General features: G+C 38.5%; 1 protein-coding gene across 6 annotated transcripts in view; it reads left to right on the top strand.

Annotated features, from left to right (window-relative positions):
• LOC122093638 (alpha,alpha-trehalose-phosphate synthase [UDP-forming] 1-like) overlaps positions 1-18,769 on the top strand; it is a 135,921-nt gene that overhangs the window by 101,542 nt on the left and 15,610 nt on the right. For all 6 annotated transcript variants that reach the window (XM_042664002.1, XM_042664004.1, XM_042664005.1 and 3 more), the window contains 3 exons: positions 12,434-12,534; positions 14,653-14,840; positions 15,944-16,061. In XM_042664002.1, coding sequence (XP_042519936.1) covers positions 12,434-12,534; positions 14,653-14,840; positions 15,944-16,061 — 407 coding nt within the window. The remainder of the gene's footprint in view (positions 1-12,433; positions 12,535-14,652; positions 14,841-15,943; positions 16,062-18,769) is intronic.

The following is an 18,769-nucleotide window of genomic DNA, read 5'->3' as shown; positions in this document are numbered from 1 at the left end:
TTGGAATATGAGGCTGAATGTAGGGTTGAGCAAGAGATTTTAGGCAGAAACAGTGCATATGGTATGTTTCCTCATCAACAGGTCTTCATCAAAGGCGATTGATTGTAAAATTCCCAAAGTGGTATGGACAGGAAAACTTGTAGATTATTCTATTCTAAAAATATTTGGTTGTCTAGCCTATGCTCATGTGGAGAGTCAGCAGCGTTTCAAGTTAGACTTAAAGTCTAAGCAGTGTATCTTTCTTGGCTTTGAGAAAGCTGTAAAGGGATTTAACTTGTGGGATCCAAGTTCATAGAAGGTTGTGGTTAGCAGGGACATCATGTTTGATAAGTCCTATATGGTGAAGTCAACTTATAGTTCACAAGCAGTTGCTGAAAATAAAGAAGGTTCTACCGTGTAGGTGGAGTTAGGTGAGTCAGAAACAACAAGAGAGAATGAGTCATCCAGAGACTTACTTGGACAACATGAAATAGTAGAAGTTCCCTATATTGTGGCAAAGGGTAAAGGGAAGAATACTCATAAAGCCCGAGTGATACGGGTTTGAGGACATGTTTGTCTATGCCCTCACTGTAGGTACAGGTGGTCCATCTTCCTACCATGATGCTTTGAGTGATGCACAACATGATAAATGGATGGCAACTATAATGGAGGAAATGGAGTCTCTACAGAAGAACAAGACTTGAGAGATTGTGGAAATACCAAAGGGAAGAAAAATCATTCGGTATAAATGGGTCTTTCATAAGAAAGAGGCAGCATCTGAGAAGGAGTATGAAAAGTATAAGGCTAGACTTGTAGCCAGGGGCTATGCACAGAAGGAGAGGATCGACTACAATGAAATATTCTCTTTAGTGGTGAAACACACTTTGATCCGGGTGCTACTTGCTTTGGTGGCCATATATGATTTGGAGCTTGAACAGCTTGATGTGAAGACTGCATTTCTTCGTGGTGACTTGGAGGAACAGATTTACATGGAGCAACCTAAAGGTTTCAAGGTGCAGGGAATGGAAGATCATGTTTGTCTGCTTAAGAGATCGTTTTATGGTCTTAAGCAATCTCCCAGGCAGTGGTACAAGCGCTTTGATTCCCATATGATGAAGATTGGCTACACAAGAAGTGAGTATGATAGTTATATTTATTATAAAGTGTCAAGTGATAATTCCATTATTTTGTTGATGCTTTATGTTGATGACATGCTCCTTGTTGGAAAAAATAAACATGATATAGTCTATTTGAAGTCTTTGTTGAGTGTTGAATTTAAGATGAAGGATCTTGGTGCTGCTAAGAAGATCCTTGGCATGGAAATCCTTAGAGATAGAAATGCAGGTAAACTTTGGGTAACTCAGAAGAGGTATATTAAAAAGGTGCTAGAGCATTTCAACATGGAAAAAGGCTAAGCCAGTTAGCACTCCGTTAGCTGGCCACTTCAAGTTATCAGAACGGGAATGTCCTACAACACATTAGGAGGTGGAGCAGATCTCTCAGGTCCCCTATGGTAGCGCAGTTGGGAGTCTCATTTATGCTATAGTTTGTAGCAGGCTAGATTTGTCTTATGCAGTGAATGTTGTTAGCAGATACATGAGTAATCTATGGAAGGAGCATTGGAATGCAATTAAGTGGATCTTCAGATATTTGAGCAAGACTATAGATGTAGGTGTTATGTTCAGTGGTAAGGGAAGTTCTATAGAGTTGGCGGATTATGTTGATTTTGACTATGCTGGTGATTTAGATAGGAGGAGGTCTACTACAGGGTATGTATTTACATTGGCTGGTGGACCTATATTATGGAGGGCGATGCTTCAGTCTATAGTTGCATTGTCCACTACAGAGGCAGAGTACATGGCGGCAGTTGAGGCTGCCAAGGAAGGAATCTGGTTGGCTGGATTGGATGGTGAGTTGGGGTTGGAACAAGGAGGTATAATTTTACATTGTGATTGTCAGAGTGCCATACATATCGCAAAGAATTAGGTGTTTCATGCAAGGACAAAGCATATTGATGTGAGATTTCAGAAGATCAGGGAGCTTGTGAAAGATGATAGTATTCGCTTGAGAAAAATTCATACAGATCTCAATCCTACAGATATGTTTACCGAGCCAGTCACCACAGAAGTTTGAGTCCTATTTGGACTTGAATAATGTTACTCATTGTTGAAGATGGGGGACGCACCAAATAGGTGTGGGTTTGTACCTCTGATGAGGTACAGGGATGAACACGTCTACAGGTTATCTTTACAGGAGGCTTAATAGAATTCAAGCTAAGGTGGAGATTGTTGGTGTATGATGTCTTGTATTCCGTCACAGTTTAATCTAGGGAGTACTGGTGCAACCCCCACGGGTTGCAAGGGGGCAGGAGGCCCCCCGCTCGAATTTTTTATTTGAAGGCAGTTTTGTACTTTTCGGATTAAGGTTTTTCACTATATATTTGTAGCGAGGGTTTCTTTCTCTATAATGTAAGAAATACTGAGAGGTGTGAGGATGAGTGCTGTAACCCTATTCTCCATTGATAATGAAGCAGGATTTCATCTCACCGAGGACGTAGGCAACCTTGTCAAACCTCGTAAACTTGAGTGCATTGTTTGTTCTTGTTTTTCCATCATCTTCTACATCGTTTTAGGTTTGCGTTTCTACAGTTGTATCAGCTTGATGTGAGGAATGCTTTTCTTTATGGTGATTTGATGAAGAGGTCTATATGGAGCAACCACCAGGGTTTGTTGCTTAAGTAGAGTCTGGAATGGTGTGCAAATTGAAGAAACCTTTATATGGTTTGAAGCAGTCACCTCGGGCATGGTTTGGTAGGTTCACTGATGTTGTTCGTGCGTTTGGCCTGTCCAGGTGTGACAATGATCATTCTATGTTTTATTGGAAGTCTGGCGGGTGAAGGATATTTTTGGTTGTTTAAGTTGATGATATTGTCATCACTGGAGATGATATTGGATGGATCCAAAGTCTGTAAACACATTTATAGCAGAAATTTCAGACCAGGGATCTAGGACGGTTAAAGTATTTCGTGGGTATTGAGGTTGCTCAGTCAGAAAAGGTATTTCCGTCTTTCAGAGGAAATATGTTCTGGATTTGCTGACAAAGACTAGAATATTAGGGTCCAAGCTTATGGATCCAAATGCGAAGCTCACAGTGGAGAGGTGATTTTTAAGATGATTTTGAGAAGTGTCGAGGGTTAGTTGGAAAGCTTAATTGTTTGACAACAATTAGGCTTGACATTGCCTTCCCTTTCAGTCTCGTGAGTCAGTTTCTTTCCTCTCCATAGTCATCTCACTGGGATGTCATTATTCGTATTATGAGACATCTCAAGAAAGCTCTAAGTTGTGGGATACTATACTCTGATCGTGGACATGGTTGTATTATGGATTTTTGTGATGCTGATTGGGCTAGATCTCCTGTAGATAGGAGATCAACTACTGGGTACTGTACATTTGTTGGTGGTAATCATGTGTCTTAGAAGAGAAAGAAGTAAGTTGTTGTAGCTAGGTCTAGCGTAGAGTCTGAGTATCGTGCCATGGCATGTCACTTGTGAGTTAATGTCGGTGAAGTAGCTGTTGACAGAACTTGGGTTTGAGTCGAGCAACGATCCATATTGCATCAAATCCAGTTTTCTATGAGAGGGCAAAACATATTGAGGTTGATTGTCATTTTGTTTGGGAAAAACTGCAGCAAAGAGTTATTTCTACAACACAGGGGAGCAACTTGTAGATGTTTTCACTGAGTCTTTGGGGAGTAGTAGTGTGGATTATATTTGTAACAAGCTGGGCATGATTAAAATCTATACTCCAGGCTTGGGGGGGTGTTAGAAGTGTCTCATGAGAGAGGAGTCCTGTGCAAGTCACAAACTCCTCCCTTGGGGGTTTCCTAGTCCCATTAGGACTGTCCTAGTCCTATTAGGAATGAGTTCTATTAGGAGTTTGCAGCTAGTATTAGTTTCCTATTCTATTTTGGTTAGTCAGGACTTGTAATGGCTGATCTATTTAATGAATGACGGTGGGCAGACCCAATCTAATTGATTAGGACCCCTTGCTCAAATTGCAGGACTCTCTCTCTCTCTCTCTCTCTTTACACTAGATAAGGCTGACTAAAGGCCTTATCTAGCATGTGCTACATGTGGTACAATGAATCTGGATACATTACAGGAATAAAGAAATAAACCGATTTGGAGCATATTTCAACACTCCCCCTCAAGTTGGTGTATAGATATCGCTTATGTCCAACTTGGAAATTATAGGATGAAAGGATTTAACTGATAGACTCATGCTAAAAACATTTTCCAACTGGTTCTTTGTGATAAAAAAATGGAGTGAAGATCAATCCATCTTCAATCTTTTCTTTGATTAAGTGTTGATCAATTTCAACATGCTTGGTCATATCATGTTGAACAGGATTAATATTGCGGCCTTGTTGTCGCAATAGAGCCTTATAGGTCTCTTAGGAATCAACTTCAAATCATTTAGAAGCTTTTTCAACCAAATGAGCTCACAAACACCATGTGCCATTGATCTATATTTAGCCTCAGCATTGGATCTAGAGACTATAGGTTGTTTCTTGCTTTTTCAGGTTACATGATTTCCCCTAAGAAAGGCACAGTAACCGGAGTTAAAACACCTATCATTATTAGAGCAGACCAATTTTGCATTAGTAAAGGATTCTAAGTTTAGGCTTCCATTGTCTAAAAATACGATACCATTTCCTGGTGCTGATTTAAGGTACCACTCCCATAGCATGAGCAATGTCAAGCCTTGTGTGAGACAGATATGAGTCTTCCTACATGGCGTTGATGTCGTTCCTTCTCTATAGACACTCCTCAAGTACTACTTAGTTGATGATTAACTTCAATAGGAGATTCGGCAACTTACAACCAAGCATCCTAGTCTCTTAAAAAAGATCTAGGACATACATTCGTTGAGAGATGAAGATCCCTTTGTTATGTCGGGCTACTTCAATTCCCAAGTATTATTTTAGGTGTCCTAAATCCTTAGTCTCAAATTCACTTGCCAGCTGAGTTTTTAGAGAGGAGATTTCTGCTTCATTATCACCAGTGATCACTATATCATCCACATAGCAATAAGAATTATGATCTTGCCCTCTCTATGTTTGACAAATAGGGTGCGATCCACATTTCTCTAATTGAGCCCAAACTTTAGCATGGCCTTCTGAAATCTACCAAACCAGGCATAGGGAGATTGTTATAAACCATAGAGACATTTCTGGAGTCTACGCACCTTGCCAGTAGTTGTGGAAAAATAAGCATGAGGAATATCCATGTAGACTTCTTCCTCAAGAACACCATTCAAAAAGGCTTTATTTACATCTAACTGTTGGAATTCCACCCAAGGTTTGTTGCACATGATAACAAAGCTCGGACAGAATTCATCTTGGCAACTGGGGCAATGGTTTCTTCATAGCCAGTGCCATAGATTTGAGTGAATCCTTAGGCAACCAGCCTTGCCTTATATCAAGAAATGGTTCCATCCGCATTCTGTTTAATTGTGAACACCCACTTGCACCCCACATGTTTTTTATCCCTTAGGAGAAGGGATAAGCTCCTAAGTATCATTTTTCTTTAGGGCCTTCATTTCCTCTATCATAGCAGTCTTCCATTTAGGGTTAGTAAAAAGTGAAAACACCTTTCTAGCCTTGTGGAACAGACGCAGAAGATAAAGAGGAAACAGAAACACGATAGGTGAGAGGCAAAGATTCATAGAGAACAAAGTTAGAAATGGGGTGTTGGGTAGAAGATCTAATTCTCTTTTGGATAGCAATGGGATGATCATCATTAGCAAAAGGAGCACATGGTAAGGTAGGAGTAACTTTCTTTTAGCGGTGAGAATAAGTTATGTGTTCTTTTCTACTAGTCATAGGACCCTAAGCATTCTCCCCTTGAAGAAGGATAATATCAATAATGAGGAAAATTGGAGAAACTATATTCGAAGGCATTTCTTCCTCGAAGTAATTATGGAAAGTAACTTCCATCGTGACAAACAACTTTCGGGTAGGAGGGTGATGGCAGTGGTATTTCTTTTGGGAGGTGGAGTACTCGAGAAAGACACATTGGAAAGCCTGAGTTTCCAAATCAAAATGCTAAGGAGAGGAGTACACCCAAATATCCGAGGAGGGAGATGAGAGACAATAGCAGGGATTGGGAAGCATGCCGATTGGAGTCTTGAAATCCAAAACATCAGAATGGACCCCATTGATGGGGAAGGCAGCAGTCATAACAACATGCCCCCAGTAAAATTTTGGGAACATTGATGGTGAAAAAGAGAGACTGAGCAACATCAAGAAGATGCTGGTTTTTTCTATTAGGAATACCATTTGCTCTAGAGTCTGGACACAAGAAGTTTGGAAGAGAATACCATTGTCATCAAGATATTTGAAGGAGGAGAGAAGAAGAAGAGAAAGAATTGGAGAATGTTGTGTGTTAGAGAGAAGCCTCTCCCACACCTATATTACTTCACTAATATGACATAAGGAATTACATACACCTCCCTAGGGAGCTAATAGGTAAATAGGCAAAAAGATAAAAATACTACATAAAACAACATGATACTAAACTAGTTCCCAAACTACCCTTGTTACATAAACTCTAATAATTTCATCAAACTCCGGGTTTAGTCTAGTGAGAAATTTGTAGACATGCTCCATCTCATGCTTAGTCTGGATGTCTGAGCATCACTAGGATCAATTATGGACAATAGGTGGTAAAAATCCAATTGTTGCCACAAGTTGTTGAGGGCCGAATAATACACAAGGAATGTTAACTCCTGAGTTGTCTTCCTGAACTTGGCGACACAGTCGTAGATTTGAACATAATTATTGGACTGTGCATAGGTATGCTTCACCGCGTCCCACAATTCTTTAGACAAGTTCAAAAGAACAAAACTAGGGTTGATTGTGGGTTCCATTGAGTTCAATAAGTAAGATATCACCAGGGTGTCATTGGCCAACCACCTCTTGGCAGTGGTGGTTTCAGTTGGCTTAGGTGTATCACCAGTTTTATATCCCAAGAGATTATTACCCTTGACTGTGAGCATATAGTCTCGGGACCAAGTAATATAGTTGGGCCTATTCAACTTATTAGGCCAAGTTGGCGAATAAGGTTTTGGCCATGGGTACCAAGACGTCCCACCACACGCTACCCCCAACTCCCCTTGATAAGTTGCTGAACTTTCCTCCATAATAAGCAAAGGAAGGCTAAAGAACACTCACTGAATGTGGAGAGATGATCACAAATGATATCAATGGAAGATAAAAGACCAATACATACCAAGACAGGAAGTCAATAAGGCTGCAACATAGAAAGAGATCTAGGAAGCAACAAACATCTAGCAGAGGAGAGGAGGGGCAGAGACCTTGGCAGAGAAAAAAAAAAGGTGGGGTGGAAGCCCCTGGAAGCCCTGCTGGTTCAAGGGCGTGATGCCCTAGTGTCGGAGTTGACAGGGAAGGCTGCGGCGGGGGACACGTTGAAAAGGTTAGTGGTCAGCGGAGGAGGTAGCATGACTTTTATGTGACCATGCTCAACCTTGGGAGGCCGAGGCCTCTGTTATGCGGCTGACCTTCACAAAAGAAAATCCTGAAAAGAATCTCCCTCTAATATTAAGTAGGAGAGAAGAAGGAGAAAAGGAGAGAAGAAGAGAAGAGAAGAGAAGAAAATCCTGAAAAGAATCTCCCTCTAATTTTATTTTATTCACTTTATTTTAGAAAGTTAGGTACACATAGGATTTAGAGAGTCGATTTGCTGTTTGTTTCAATGTTTAGGGTAGTTTCTTGTTTTAGTTGAGTTTATATTTTGTGTCTTTTATTTTCCTTTAAATTGGTTGTAACCAATAGACAAGTAAAAATTGAAGAATGAAGTTATGAGTTTATATTGTGGTGTGTGCCTGTGGGCTCAGTGTGTGCATATCCCTTCTCTTTCCCCCCTTTTCTTAGTGCGATTTCTCCCTATCCCCTGCAACTCTGAGCATCTCAGGGATTTTCTTCCCTTCCCTTATCGGCCTTTCATCAATTGGTATCAGAGCCGAAGGATCCCATCCTTCCTCACCATCACTCTCTTCTTCTCTCTATCTCTTTTCCTTGGCATGCCGAATTTTGGCGAGAACTGAAAAAAAAAAACAAAGGTTGGTTCTTCACAGAATCGACACTCTTCTCACGGCCTCCTCTTTCCCTTCACCACTTCAATCGGTCCCTCTCCTTCCCTGTTTTAGGGTTCTGGCGAAAAAAAATAAAAAAAAAAAAGGTAGAGAAGGAGCAGAAGAGAGAAGCCAAGCCGTACCCAAAACCAGAACCGAACTCTTCTCAGTCGAACCCTCTTCAGGTTTCCAGTGGAAAAAAAAAAAAAGAAAAGAAAAAGAAAAAGAAAAGAAAAGAAAAGAAAAGAAAAGGCAGCAGAAGAGGCGATAGAACCAGCAGAAAGAAAAAACAACGCAGAAGAAGAAAGAGAAGAAGGCGACAAGAAGAAGAAGAAATAAGAAGCAAAAGAAAAAACATACAAGAAAGAAGAAAGAAGAAAGAAGAAGAAGCAAGGCGAGAGAAGAAAAACAGAAAATAAGAGAAGGAAAAGGAGGAGAAGAAGGAGAAGAGAAGACGAGAAGAGAGAGAGGTCAGCTGCATACCTGACTCCCGATTTCTCGCATCACAGAGACCTTTTCGGTTAAGGTATTTCAAATACCCATCGATTTTTTTTATTTCTAATTCCCCTTTTCTAGAACTACCCCTCTGTAACTCTGTTTATTCCTCGCACCACCGTCCCATTATCTTTTATCCTTTTTTAGCCCTTATTTTTCCCTTATTTCCAACTATATCCTTGCCCCACATGTGATATCTTTGTTGCCTAAAGTAAACCTCCAATATTTACAATTCTGCCATCCCTTGAAAAAGAAAACAAAAAGAAGCAAAGTTGACTGATGGATCTCGATCTTTTATTGGACATCCGTCAACAAATGCAATTGATGCAAGTGAAGCTCGATGAGATTCTACGACATTGCACGGACATCAGAACGCAAGTGCACTCTACCTTCAACTATGTGATCTCAATAGTTGAACAACAGATAAACAAACCAGAAGATGAATAGTGATAGAAGATGAGATGGCACTGTTGGAAGTTGAAGATCAACTTGTGGAAAAATTTAAATCGATTGATCTCATCAGTGAACCGATCGATTTTATTTTTTCGAGTCACTACTTCACCAATGAACTTCGCTTCGTGGATTTCATATCATTTGATCTTGGTTTCGATGGTGACTTCATACAAGCAAGGATGGATGCTAACCGATTGGTGTTGATTCTTCCGTTCTACAAAACTCGTGGACGAGTTTTTCTCAACATCGGAGGAATTGATGCAAATACGCACCCATGGAGCGACCCATACCCATCTAGGTATCCAACCAGAGATGAACTAGACCCATATTGAGTCCTTGGTCTATTAGGATTTTAGAAATTTACTTTATTTAGGAAGATTGTCTTTGATTTTATTTTATTCACTTTATTTTAGCAAGTTAGGTACACGTAGGATTTAGAGAGTCAATTTGCAATTTGTTTCCTTGTTTAGGGTAGTTTCTTATTTTAGTTGAGTTTCTATTTTGTGTCTTTTATTTTCCTTTAAATTGGTTGTAACCAATAGACAAGTAAAAATTGAAGAATGAAGTTATGAGTTAATATTGTGGTGTGTGCCTGTGGGCTGAGTGTGTGCAAATCCCTTCTCTTCTCCTTCCCTTTTCTTAGTGCAATTTCTCCCTATCCCCTGCAACTCTGAGCATCTCAGGGATTTTCTTCCCTTCCCCAAGTGGCCTTTCATCAGGCTCAAGAATAGGTCCCAAAATAGAAAGTGAAGCCACCACTGCGAGGTTTGGGGTGGGTCATAATGTACACATCATTATCCTCACATCGTGGAGAGACTGTTTCTTGACTCAAACCAGTAACCACTAGGTTGCAATACAGCAACCTTACTGTTGCGCCAATTGAGACTTGAGAAACGAGTAACTAGAGTTTACTTGGACTAAACTAAGTAACCAAAAAAGGAAACAAAGTACCAAATTAAATAAAATAAAAAAAAAATAAAAAATAAAAAAAAGGAATCAAAGATTCTTCTAGACCAAAGTTTTTTGACTTGTTGTCCAAGGCAAAATACCCCCATGATCTAGTTATGAGGGAACCAGAAACTCCAAACCTATAAGGCTTGGCCTAGCTTGGCTGGTTGGCCCTATGGGTTGGTCCATATATTTAAGATTGACCACACCTCAACTGATCCCTACGGCTGTTCTTAAACCCATGAAATCTATTTGCATCCCTCCCCCCCCTCATAAATCATTCGACTTTGACCAATGGAGGAAGGACATGTAATGTTCATAGAGATCCGGATTGAGATGCTTGAAGTTGTCAGCATGGATTCACTTATAGTTTTTAATAGGTAGTCCCTTCCATTTGACAAGAAAGGAATAGTAGCCTTTGCTATTCCGCATCATAGTAAACTTGTTATTGAGCATATCTTTGATCTCATCGATGTGGGATGCAAATTGGGGAAACCATAGTGCATGCTCAATGTACTTCTCGTTTGTATGATGGCCCACATAGAGAGTGAGGTCAGTCACATTGAAAACATTTCTAATCTTCATTTATGGTGGCAACTCAACATATAAGCATTAGGGCTAATACGTTTCAGAACTTTAAATACTCATTTTGCGAGGATGCAATTGGTGATTGGTAACCAGAGGGAGTCTTTCCACACTTATCAAACCATCACCAAATCTCCTGGCTGAAATTCGACGAAACAAAGATGTCGGTCAGCGGCTGCCTTATATGGTAGTTCCCATCTTTACTAATGGCAATGCGACGACAAACATCAATGTGAACCTCCGTGATGTGTCTTAAAAACTCATCTGCCTCAATTCTCATGGGTACATGAGGGGGCAATGGTACATAATCAATGGGTATTCAAGGTTGAAGACTGAGCACAATCTCAAAAGGTGTATGCCCATTAGTACGGTTGATGGAGCTATTGTACGCGAACTCGGTAATGTCAAGAATAGAGGGCCGTGTATTCTCGTGACAAGACAATGAAGAAGGTTGCTGAGGCTTCGATTCACCACGTATGTCTAACCATCTGTCTATGGGTGAATGTTGAAGAGAACTTCAACTTCATATTCGTCTTCATCTATAGTCTTCTAGAAATAGCTCCTAAATTTTACATCACAATCAGAAATATGGATTTTGGCAGTCCATGAATGTGTGCCACCTCTTTGAAGATATGCTTGATTCTTTTACTTGCGTTGAACATCCTTCAACATGGTATAAAATGAGCCATCTTCGAGAATCTGTCCACCACTACAAATGATCTATCTTCCTGGATGAGAATTTTTTTTTTGCTGATATCAATTAAACATGTCTCCTACAAAAAGTAGTTTGGTGGTGTTGAGATATGAATACACCGCTTTAAAGCCCAAATTCTAATCGGAATGATTGGGCCTCATGGAAAGGTAAGCATAATGAAAGAGCCTTAAAAAAATAAAAAATATGCTTATGATGCTTAAATGTTGGAGATTGTTGACTAAAATACCGGTCATCACACTTGGATGTACGATAATATATAGTTTCATTGGATCCTTACTTTTCCTTTGTTACGACACTGCTAATCACCCCTCGTCTAATTAAAGGAAAGATGGTTAAATCAATGGAGGATAATGGAACCTATCAGATATTTTACATGATGCTTATTGGTTTTGCTTCAAGTGATTTACCTTCTGATAATAGGATCCCCAGATTTTTATCTGGTCGTGTATCAGTCGAGATATCTGAAGACTGATGAAGGTTTTGTTTGCTGGGGTTGAGAGAACTGAATGAGATAAATCTTATACCTTCCTATAACTTCTAGGAAGGTGGGCTCCTAGCTTGAAGCTTTCATTGGATTGAATTTCGCTTAACTAGTTGGTTGTATGTATGGAATAGGGTCAGGAAAGTTACTAGAAGACCCATCCTAATGTGATTTGATAATCTTCTGCACTTAAAAGGGTCAGACCCAAAAGAATATATAACGAAGAGAAGTGATTCTCATGGTCATTGGAAGTTTGGGACGATAAGGTGTACACACATATCTTCTGTTTGCCTTTTCTTCATGTGTCTTCAGATTTTGTAATGGCAAGCCATTGTACTGTAAAGTTCAGATACGCTGTAAACAGTAGCAAGTATACTGTGAGCTCGGTTTGGAAAGGGGGGGGGGGTTACCAAGCATCAGAGTCTCTTGGTAAATAGACTTGAAAGAACCGGCATATTTGAAATTATGAAAAACATATGGATCAGTAGAAATGGGTATCGGCTTAAATTGTCTGTGATTTGGTATTGTAATTTTGCTTCGTGTCAAATCCTTGGTTTTCAAGCTTAGAATTGTGCACGGAATCTCATTTCTACGCTGATTCTGTTCTTCACTTCTTATATTCAGACATAGCACTTGTGACATCTTTGAGGGATGGAATGAATCTTGTCAGCTATGAGTTTGTCGCATGCCAGGATTCAAAGAAAGGAGTTTTAATTCTTAGTGAAGTAAGTTATGATTACCATTTTGTCTAATGATGCTTTTTTTTTTTTTTTTTTCCTGCTTTATTCCAAAGCCTTTAACTATTCACATCTGATAAGAAAATCATTTCATTTTGTTTGCTTTCTACTTTTGAATTCTTAAGGCTATGTTTGGAATGCAAGGAAAGAAAAGGAAAGAAAAAATTTTGAAAATTTTTGAGCAGGAAGAGAGACTCAAACTCATCATTATTTTTTATTTTTTATTTTTTATTTTTCGTTTCGCTGGCAATGGAGATGATCCGGCACAGCTTCCCACAGCTTCCCCATGGAAATGTCACCAGGAAACCGATTTTATTCTTCCTGTAAAAGGGTACTTAAGTAAAGAAATGTAGGACGATAGTGACAAAGGAGATTAATTTCTCTGCTTTGGGTTAGACTACTAGAATAACTGATAGCGACAGAGGAGGAGAAGAGGGAGGAGGGTTTATAATTGCTCTTATTATTGTTGGAACTGTAGTGTGGATTCTGGAGAAAGAAGAGATCCCTTCCTATTCTAGATATCCCCCCCCCCTCCACTCTTTATAGTCTGTTACAGTCTTGCCTTCCTACCCTCTTACGTGTTAACGTACCTCATCAGTTTTCAACAAGCAATCCTCTTTTGAAATTTCTGGAATTTTCTATGGCCTCATTTGTTCCCCAAATAATGCGCTTCCATGCACCATGCTCGCAAGCAGGTCCCTTACTCGCTGTGTCACTCTGCTGCAAATTAACATGTCTCTCTCTCTCTCTCTCTCTAAGCTTTAATTAAAAGGCATGATCTACTGAGAACGTAACAGCAACAACAGCTGTAGGAGACCACATAGTAGTTGTTTCCTTGTTCATCTGCAGCTCCTTTACAAATTTCTGTTTTGATATGTAGCAATTTTTCTCTGTTGCATTGCATGCCCATGCGGTTTCTTACTGTGCCTTCTTCTTTTCTATGTTTCTCATTTCTAGGGGGAGAAATCCTTCTTTTTTTCTACAATTATTCTTAGATCCGTGCATCTATGATGAGTTGAGAGCCGAAGAGATCAAACCAAATTTTATCAGGTGGTGTTGGAAGTTGCACCTGCAAATGAGCATGCTTGCATGCTACTTAATTCTCATTCTACAATAAATTTCTCAATTAGTTTCTAAAAACTTTCGTTTCTGCCTAAGTGCATGGTTAGCGGTATTTATAGCATACCTGAGGATAATTGGCTCCACTGAAAATTTTGGTCTATAATATATGCTATGTTGGAAAGGGACAGATTTTATAGGATTGAATCCATTCCCGCCCCCGCCCCCCCCCTCCAAAAAAAAAAGAAGTCAGTGTGGGCCCACCACATCCCACTGACTCTCTAAGGTGAATAAAAAAGAATCTTAAAGTACTGAGACCTATCACACCCTATAGGAAATTTGTATCTAAGAGGGGAGGGAAAAAATAAAACCTAAAGATTTACCAGCTCTACCCTCTCCTACGTAGAGGAAAAATAGACTTAAGAAACTAAATAACCTCATTTTTTTCACAATTCCTTTCTTGGCTATGTCACTCCCTCCTTAATTTTGTTCCTTCTCAACTTGGAATTTGATTATTAAAGGAAAAGAGTAAAACCAAAGAGGCTTGTCTTTCCCTCTTTTCATATATTCACTCCCATCCACTTAACCTTGCATTTTTAACCAAAAAAGAGAAAAAATAAAAAATGAAACAAATAAGCAAGTACACTCTCAATAGAGCACCTTACATTGTCTGGTCTTGTGGTCTTATCACTAGATGTTCTCATAATATAATGGTTCATTTTCTCAAGGGAATTATGTTTTTGGTTGTACAGGAAAATTTTCCATAATAACTTCACATAAAGAACATAAAGAATATTTTATAGTAAAATATTTAACCCCCCCACACTCCCACCACCCCCCCCCCTAAAAAAAAATCTTGGCTTGCTAAATATCACATGAATCATGCAACCATGCTTGTCTTTCCACAAGTTTCATTTTAAATGCATTGTTCCTGGTTTCAATCTGCAATTGGATGTTATGAGAGTTATGACCTTTGGATACTACTCACTATGATTAGAAACTATGAGGCTTTACTATCTGAATTAATACTTTCATCATGTTCTCTAGTTTGCTGGAGCTGCACAGTCCCTTGGTGCTGGAGCTATCCTAGTAAACCCATGGAATATCACAGAAGTTGCTAGTGCAATTGGTCAAGCTTTAGATATGAACGCTGAGGATAGAGAAAAACGGCACCGTCATAACTTTAATCATGTGACGACCCACACTGCTCAAGATTGGGCTGAGACCTTTGTGAGGTATGGGTAATTACTGACTTGAATTTCTTGAGTACGTGAATAATTTCTTATGACATTCAATGTATTGTTTGTCTGGGATCAAGAATTAAACTTGAACCCCAAGGGGGTAGTCAGTTGTCAAGAACCTACACCTCACAATGAAGAGGTCATGTATTTAACTCTCCTCAGGGCCGACCTATCCAAAAAATAATAATTAGGCTTGTATGTTCGTTAAAACAAATTTCTTTCGAAAACTCTTACACCACGCATTTCCTCATATTCATTGAAAAGCTTTATCTCATTACAAGAACATACACATGAACTGAACTGATACTGCTTTAAAAAATCATTTGAAATCTTGAGAAAAATTAATCTCAGAAAGCGTTAGAAAAAAAAGGGAAAGGAAATTAATGATACTTTTGTAGTGCTCTGTCAAATGATGTTGAAGGTGGTACAATTATGTTACGTCAGAACCAACAACAGGCTTCTTTTTTTCCAATCCTCTTCTTACGGTTTCTTTTTCTGATGCAAGTTCTCTCACATATTGTCTTCTTATCAATCCAGTATATTTGGAACTGATGTTGAGCAATTGAACTTAGATCATACTTTGCATTATTTGTTTCTAAATCCAAATGTATTTTCTGTTTGTAAGTGTCCAACCATCGAGATGTTTGAGTTTGAGGGGCTCGAGTGTTGTTGGCGAACTCCCTAAGCAAGTTCCATGTCCCTGAAATTCTCAGGCCGATGTATCGGGATTTGTTAGCCTGAATTTCAGACACATGCCGAGAAACAATTTTTGCTAAGAGAGTTATTTGCCTTAAAGTTAGTGTCGTTAAAATATTTCCTTGAAACAATTTTTGCTAAGTGAGTTATTTGCCTTATTGGGTGCCCCAGAAAGGACAATCAGTTGGCCTTTGATGAGGGGAAAGGCTTCATGAGCAGACATAATCTTGTGAAATTTTGGTGATTAACTAAAATGTTACTGTGATTTATCGTTTATGTGGGAGAGAGACCTGTTGCATCAGGATGCCCATCTGTTGAACATATTGATGTGCAGATGATAGAGCAGACATAAAGGTTTTTGTTGCTTACTTTTTCGTGCATTTTTTTGTTTTTACATGTAGTGAACTGAACGATACCATTATTGAAGCTCAATTAAGGAGAAGAAAATTTCCAAATTTACTTCCAGTTGAAGATGCAATAAATCATTACTTGCAGGCCCAGAACCGCTTACTCATACTGGTATGCTTATTTTCATGCTCCTTTAAGTGTTGAACTCTGAACTTATCATCTTTGATGTTCTCGTTCTAGCATACTTTTTCACATGCTCATGCTCATGCTCTTGGACCAGCAAGATGCTCAACATGTCACTAGATGACAAAGATATTATGATTTTTCTTCTATTCTTGTATATGATCTTGCTACTTCCAATGAATGTGCTGTAACTTAAATGATAATCAATATATGTTCATTCTTAACCTGGATTAAGTCTCAAACAAAATAGTCAAAACCATTTTCATTAACCTCAAATATCTCCTACTGGTGACAGTCCGACTAATAAAATTAAAACAAAATGTCCCAATTTAAATGCTCAAAATTTAATTTATCAGTTGCTTCCTGCTACATCCGACTAATAAAATTAAAACAACAAACTATAAATAAAAGTAATCTCTGAGTCACCCTCGAACACCGCACCAAAGCACATGTCCATCTCATTCCTCTGTGATCTTATAAAATAATGGGTAAGCTCAGCAACTCAGTAAGACAGAATATAGTAAGTGCACAACACAAAAACAAGAATCAAATAATCAGAGGTTTAAACGAAAACTTTTAGTTTTTCTCAAAATAGCATTTCTTATTAAAACAATTTTACTTGATTTCACTCTTTATCTCTTTAACCGGCACTGAGGGACATAGGCTTCAACAACCTATACTCTGAGAGGGAAAACGTCCCCTTACAAATCACGCTATCGCCACTCTCTCAGTGACTAAATATATATATATATATATACACCACTGACAACTCATTTGTGTATGGTGGGCATTTTTTTTTCCCACGTCTCCACGGAACATATTGCCTCTCGGCTGGCAATTACTCTTCATTGGTAGTCTATTTACCAAACATTTTCTCTTTATCACACTTTTATAAAATCACTTTCACAACATTACACGTTTTGAACACATGTGAAAACACTTGTAAAATATTTGAGCAAAGATAAAAATCACTTCCATAATCATACATCATACAGAAAATATTTATCATCACTAGCTTTAATCATTTGCATAATCGCATGTCACACATAAACACAATTCAAACAATCATATGTCACCATATCTCAACAGTACAAGCATATCATATACAACTTAGGTAATCGTACCACACACCTGTGGAGTGAACCCACTATACTCCACATTCCTCAGTCTGCATATGTACTACTACAACCCTCCAAGCTTTGAATGCTCAATTTAATCGCAACCTGCAATTAGGTACAACTTCTATTAATATCCTAGTTTAAAAACTAATTCAATAGCTCACTTTGGCCCAAAAGTCAACCAAAGTCAAGAAGTCAACCTTCTCAAACAAAGGTCAAACTCCAGGAATCAATCCCCTACGACATGTATTATCACCCTACAAATGATGAGAATGAATGATAGGGTAATATGTGAGTAATTAGAGAAATGCGAACTTAGGATGTAATTTTTAGATTTCAATAAAACTGAAATTAAAAACACAATCTGCAGACTGCAGGTCAGATGTTCCCCAAATCTGGATTGAAACCTCCTCTATTGTAGCTTTATTAACCACCAAAATATGATCACAAACTAATGGTTAGATTAAAAATAATTTCAGAAATAAAAATTCTGGAATCAACAAGTAATCTTTATAGGATTAGGAGAAGAATATTCAATTAATTGGTCAATAACAAACGCTGGGATAAACAGTAGGAGTCAATACTCAGATGCAAGCAATGAAGGAACTGCGGTGAAAAAACAACTGATTGAAGAATACTAAACAGTAACCAAGTGGGGTGAAATAGTAATTTCCAGCCCCAAATTAGGATTCAGAAATTAGGTCAATGTAACCCAGTTGATCTTTGATTTCAGAAGGTAACTTGATTCACAAAGCATAAGTGAAAACAGCAGGTATTTTAGAGCAATAACCGAATTGATTCAGGTTTTTAATAGGCAAAGGGAAGAAAATTGGAAGTAAAAAAATATCTCTTGGTCTGACCGTTGGAAGTGGCCCAAATTTGTATCGATATCCAAACTAGAGATGATGAACGTGTGTTCAAAATTTCAGTTCGATCAAATGGATGAATTGCTTAATCTGAAAGAAAAAAAAATAAAAAAAATCTTGTATCCAACCTTCTAGAAACTAGAATCTTAAGTGAAGAACTTGAAGAATTATACTTGTTAATGGCAGAAATCAGAGATTGAATAATAGAGAGAAGAACTAGCAGTAGTAATGAAAGACCAATTAGCTTGTAGAGAAGATTAATCAATGAGATAAAACACCGATTCTGTCACCTTGATCAAACATAAGAAAGTATTCAGACAGGAAGAGGAGTAGCAACAATAACAATTTTCATTTATCAAATCCATGTGCAATGCTAGATCCCCATACAAACTGATATAGAAAATTCAAAAATAGACTTAGACGCTAAAAATGAGAGGCCTAACCCAATCCTTAACTAATTGGGAAACCTAAATTGACTAAAACTAAATAACAAAGAAAATAAACTCAAAACAGGCTGGACATATAGATTCCTTATCCAGTCTGACTAAAACACTTAATAACAAATGAAATAAAGAAATAAATGCTCTTACTTGACTAATCTCATATGCCTAGCCTATACCCATATTATAGGCCATAAAAGTGACCTATTGCAAAGAAAATCCTTGGAACTAAAGGTTAATGCAGGAGTAGTTTACAAGAAGCTAACCCCCAC

Source organism: Macadamia integrifolia, chromosome 11, assembly GCF_013358625.1.
Source record: "Macadamia integrifolia cultivar HAES 741 chromosome 11, SCU_Mint_v3, whole genome shotgun sequence".
In the NCBI taxonomy this organism is placed as follows: Eukaryota; Viridiplantae; Streptophyta; class Magnoliopsida; order Proteales; family Proteaceae; genus Macadamia; species Macadamia integrifolia.
The sequence above is the reverse complement of the archived record's forward strand: the minus strand, read 5'-3'. Positions and strand labels throughout refer to the sequence as shown.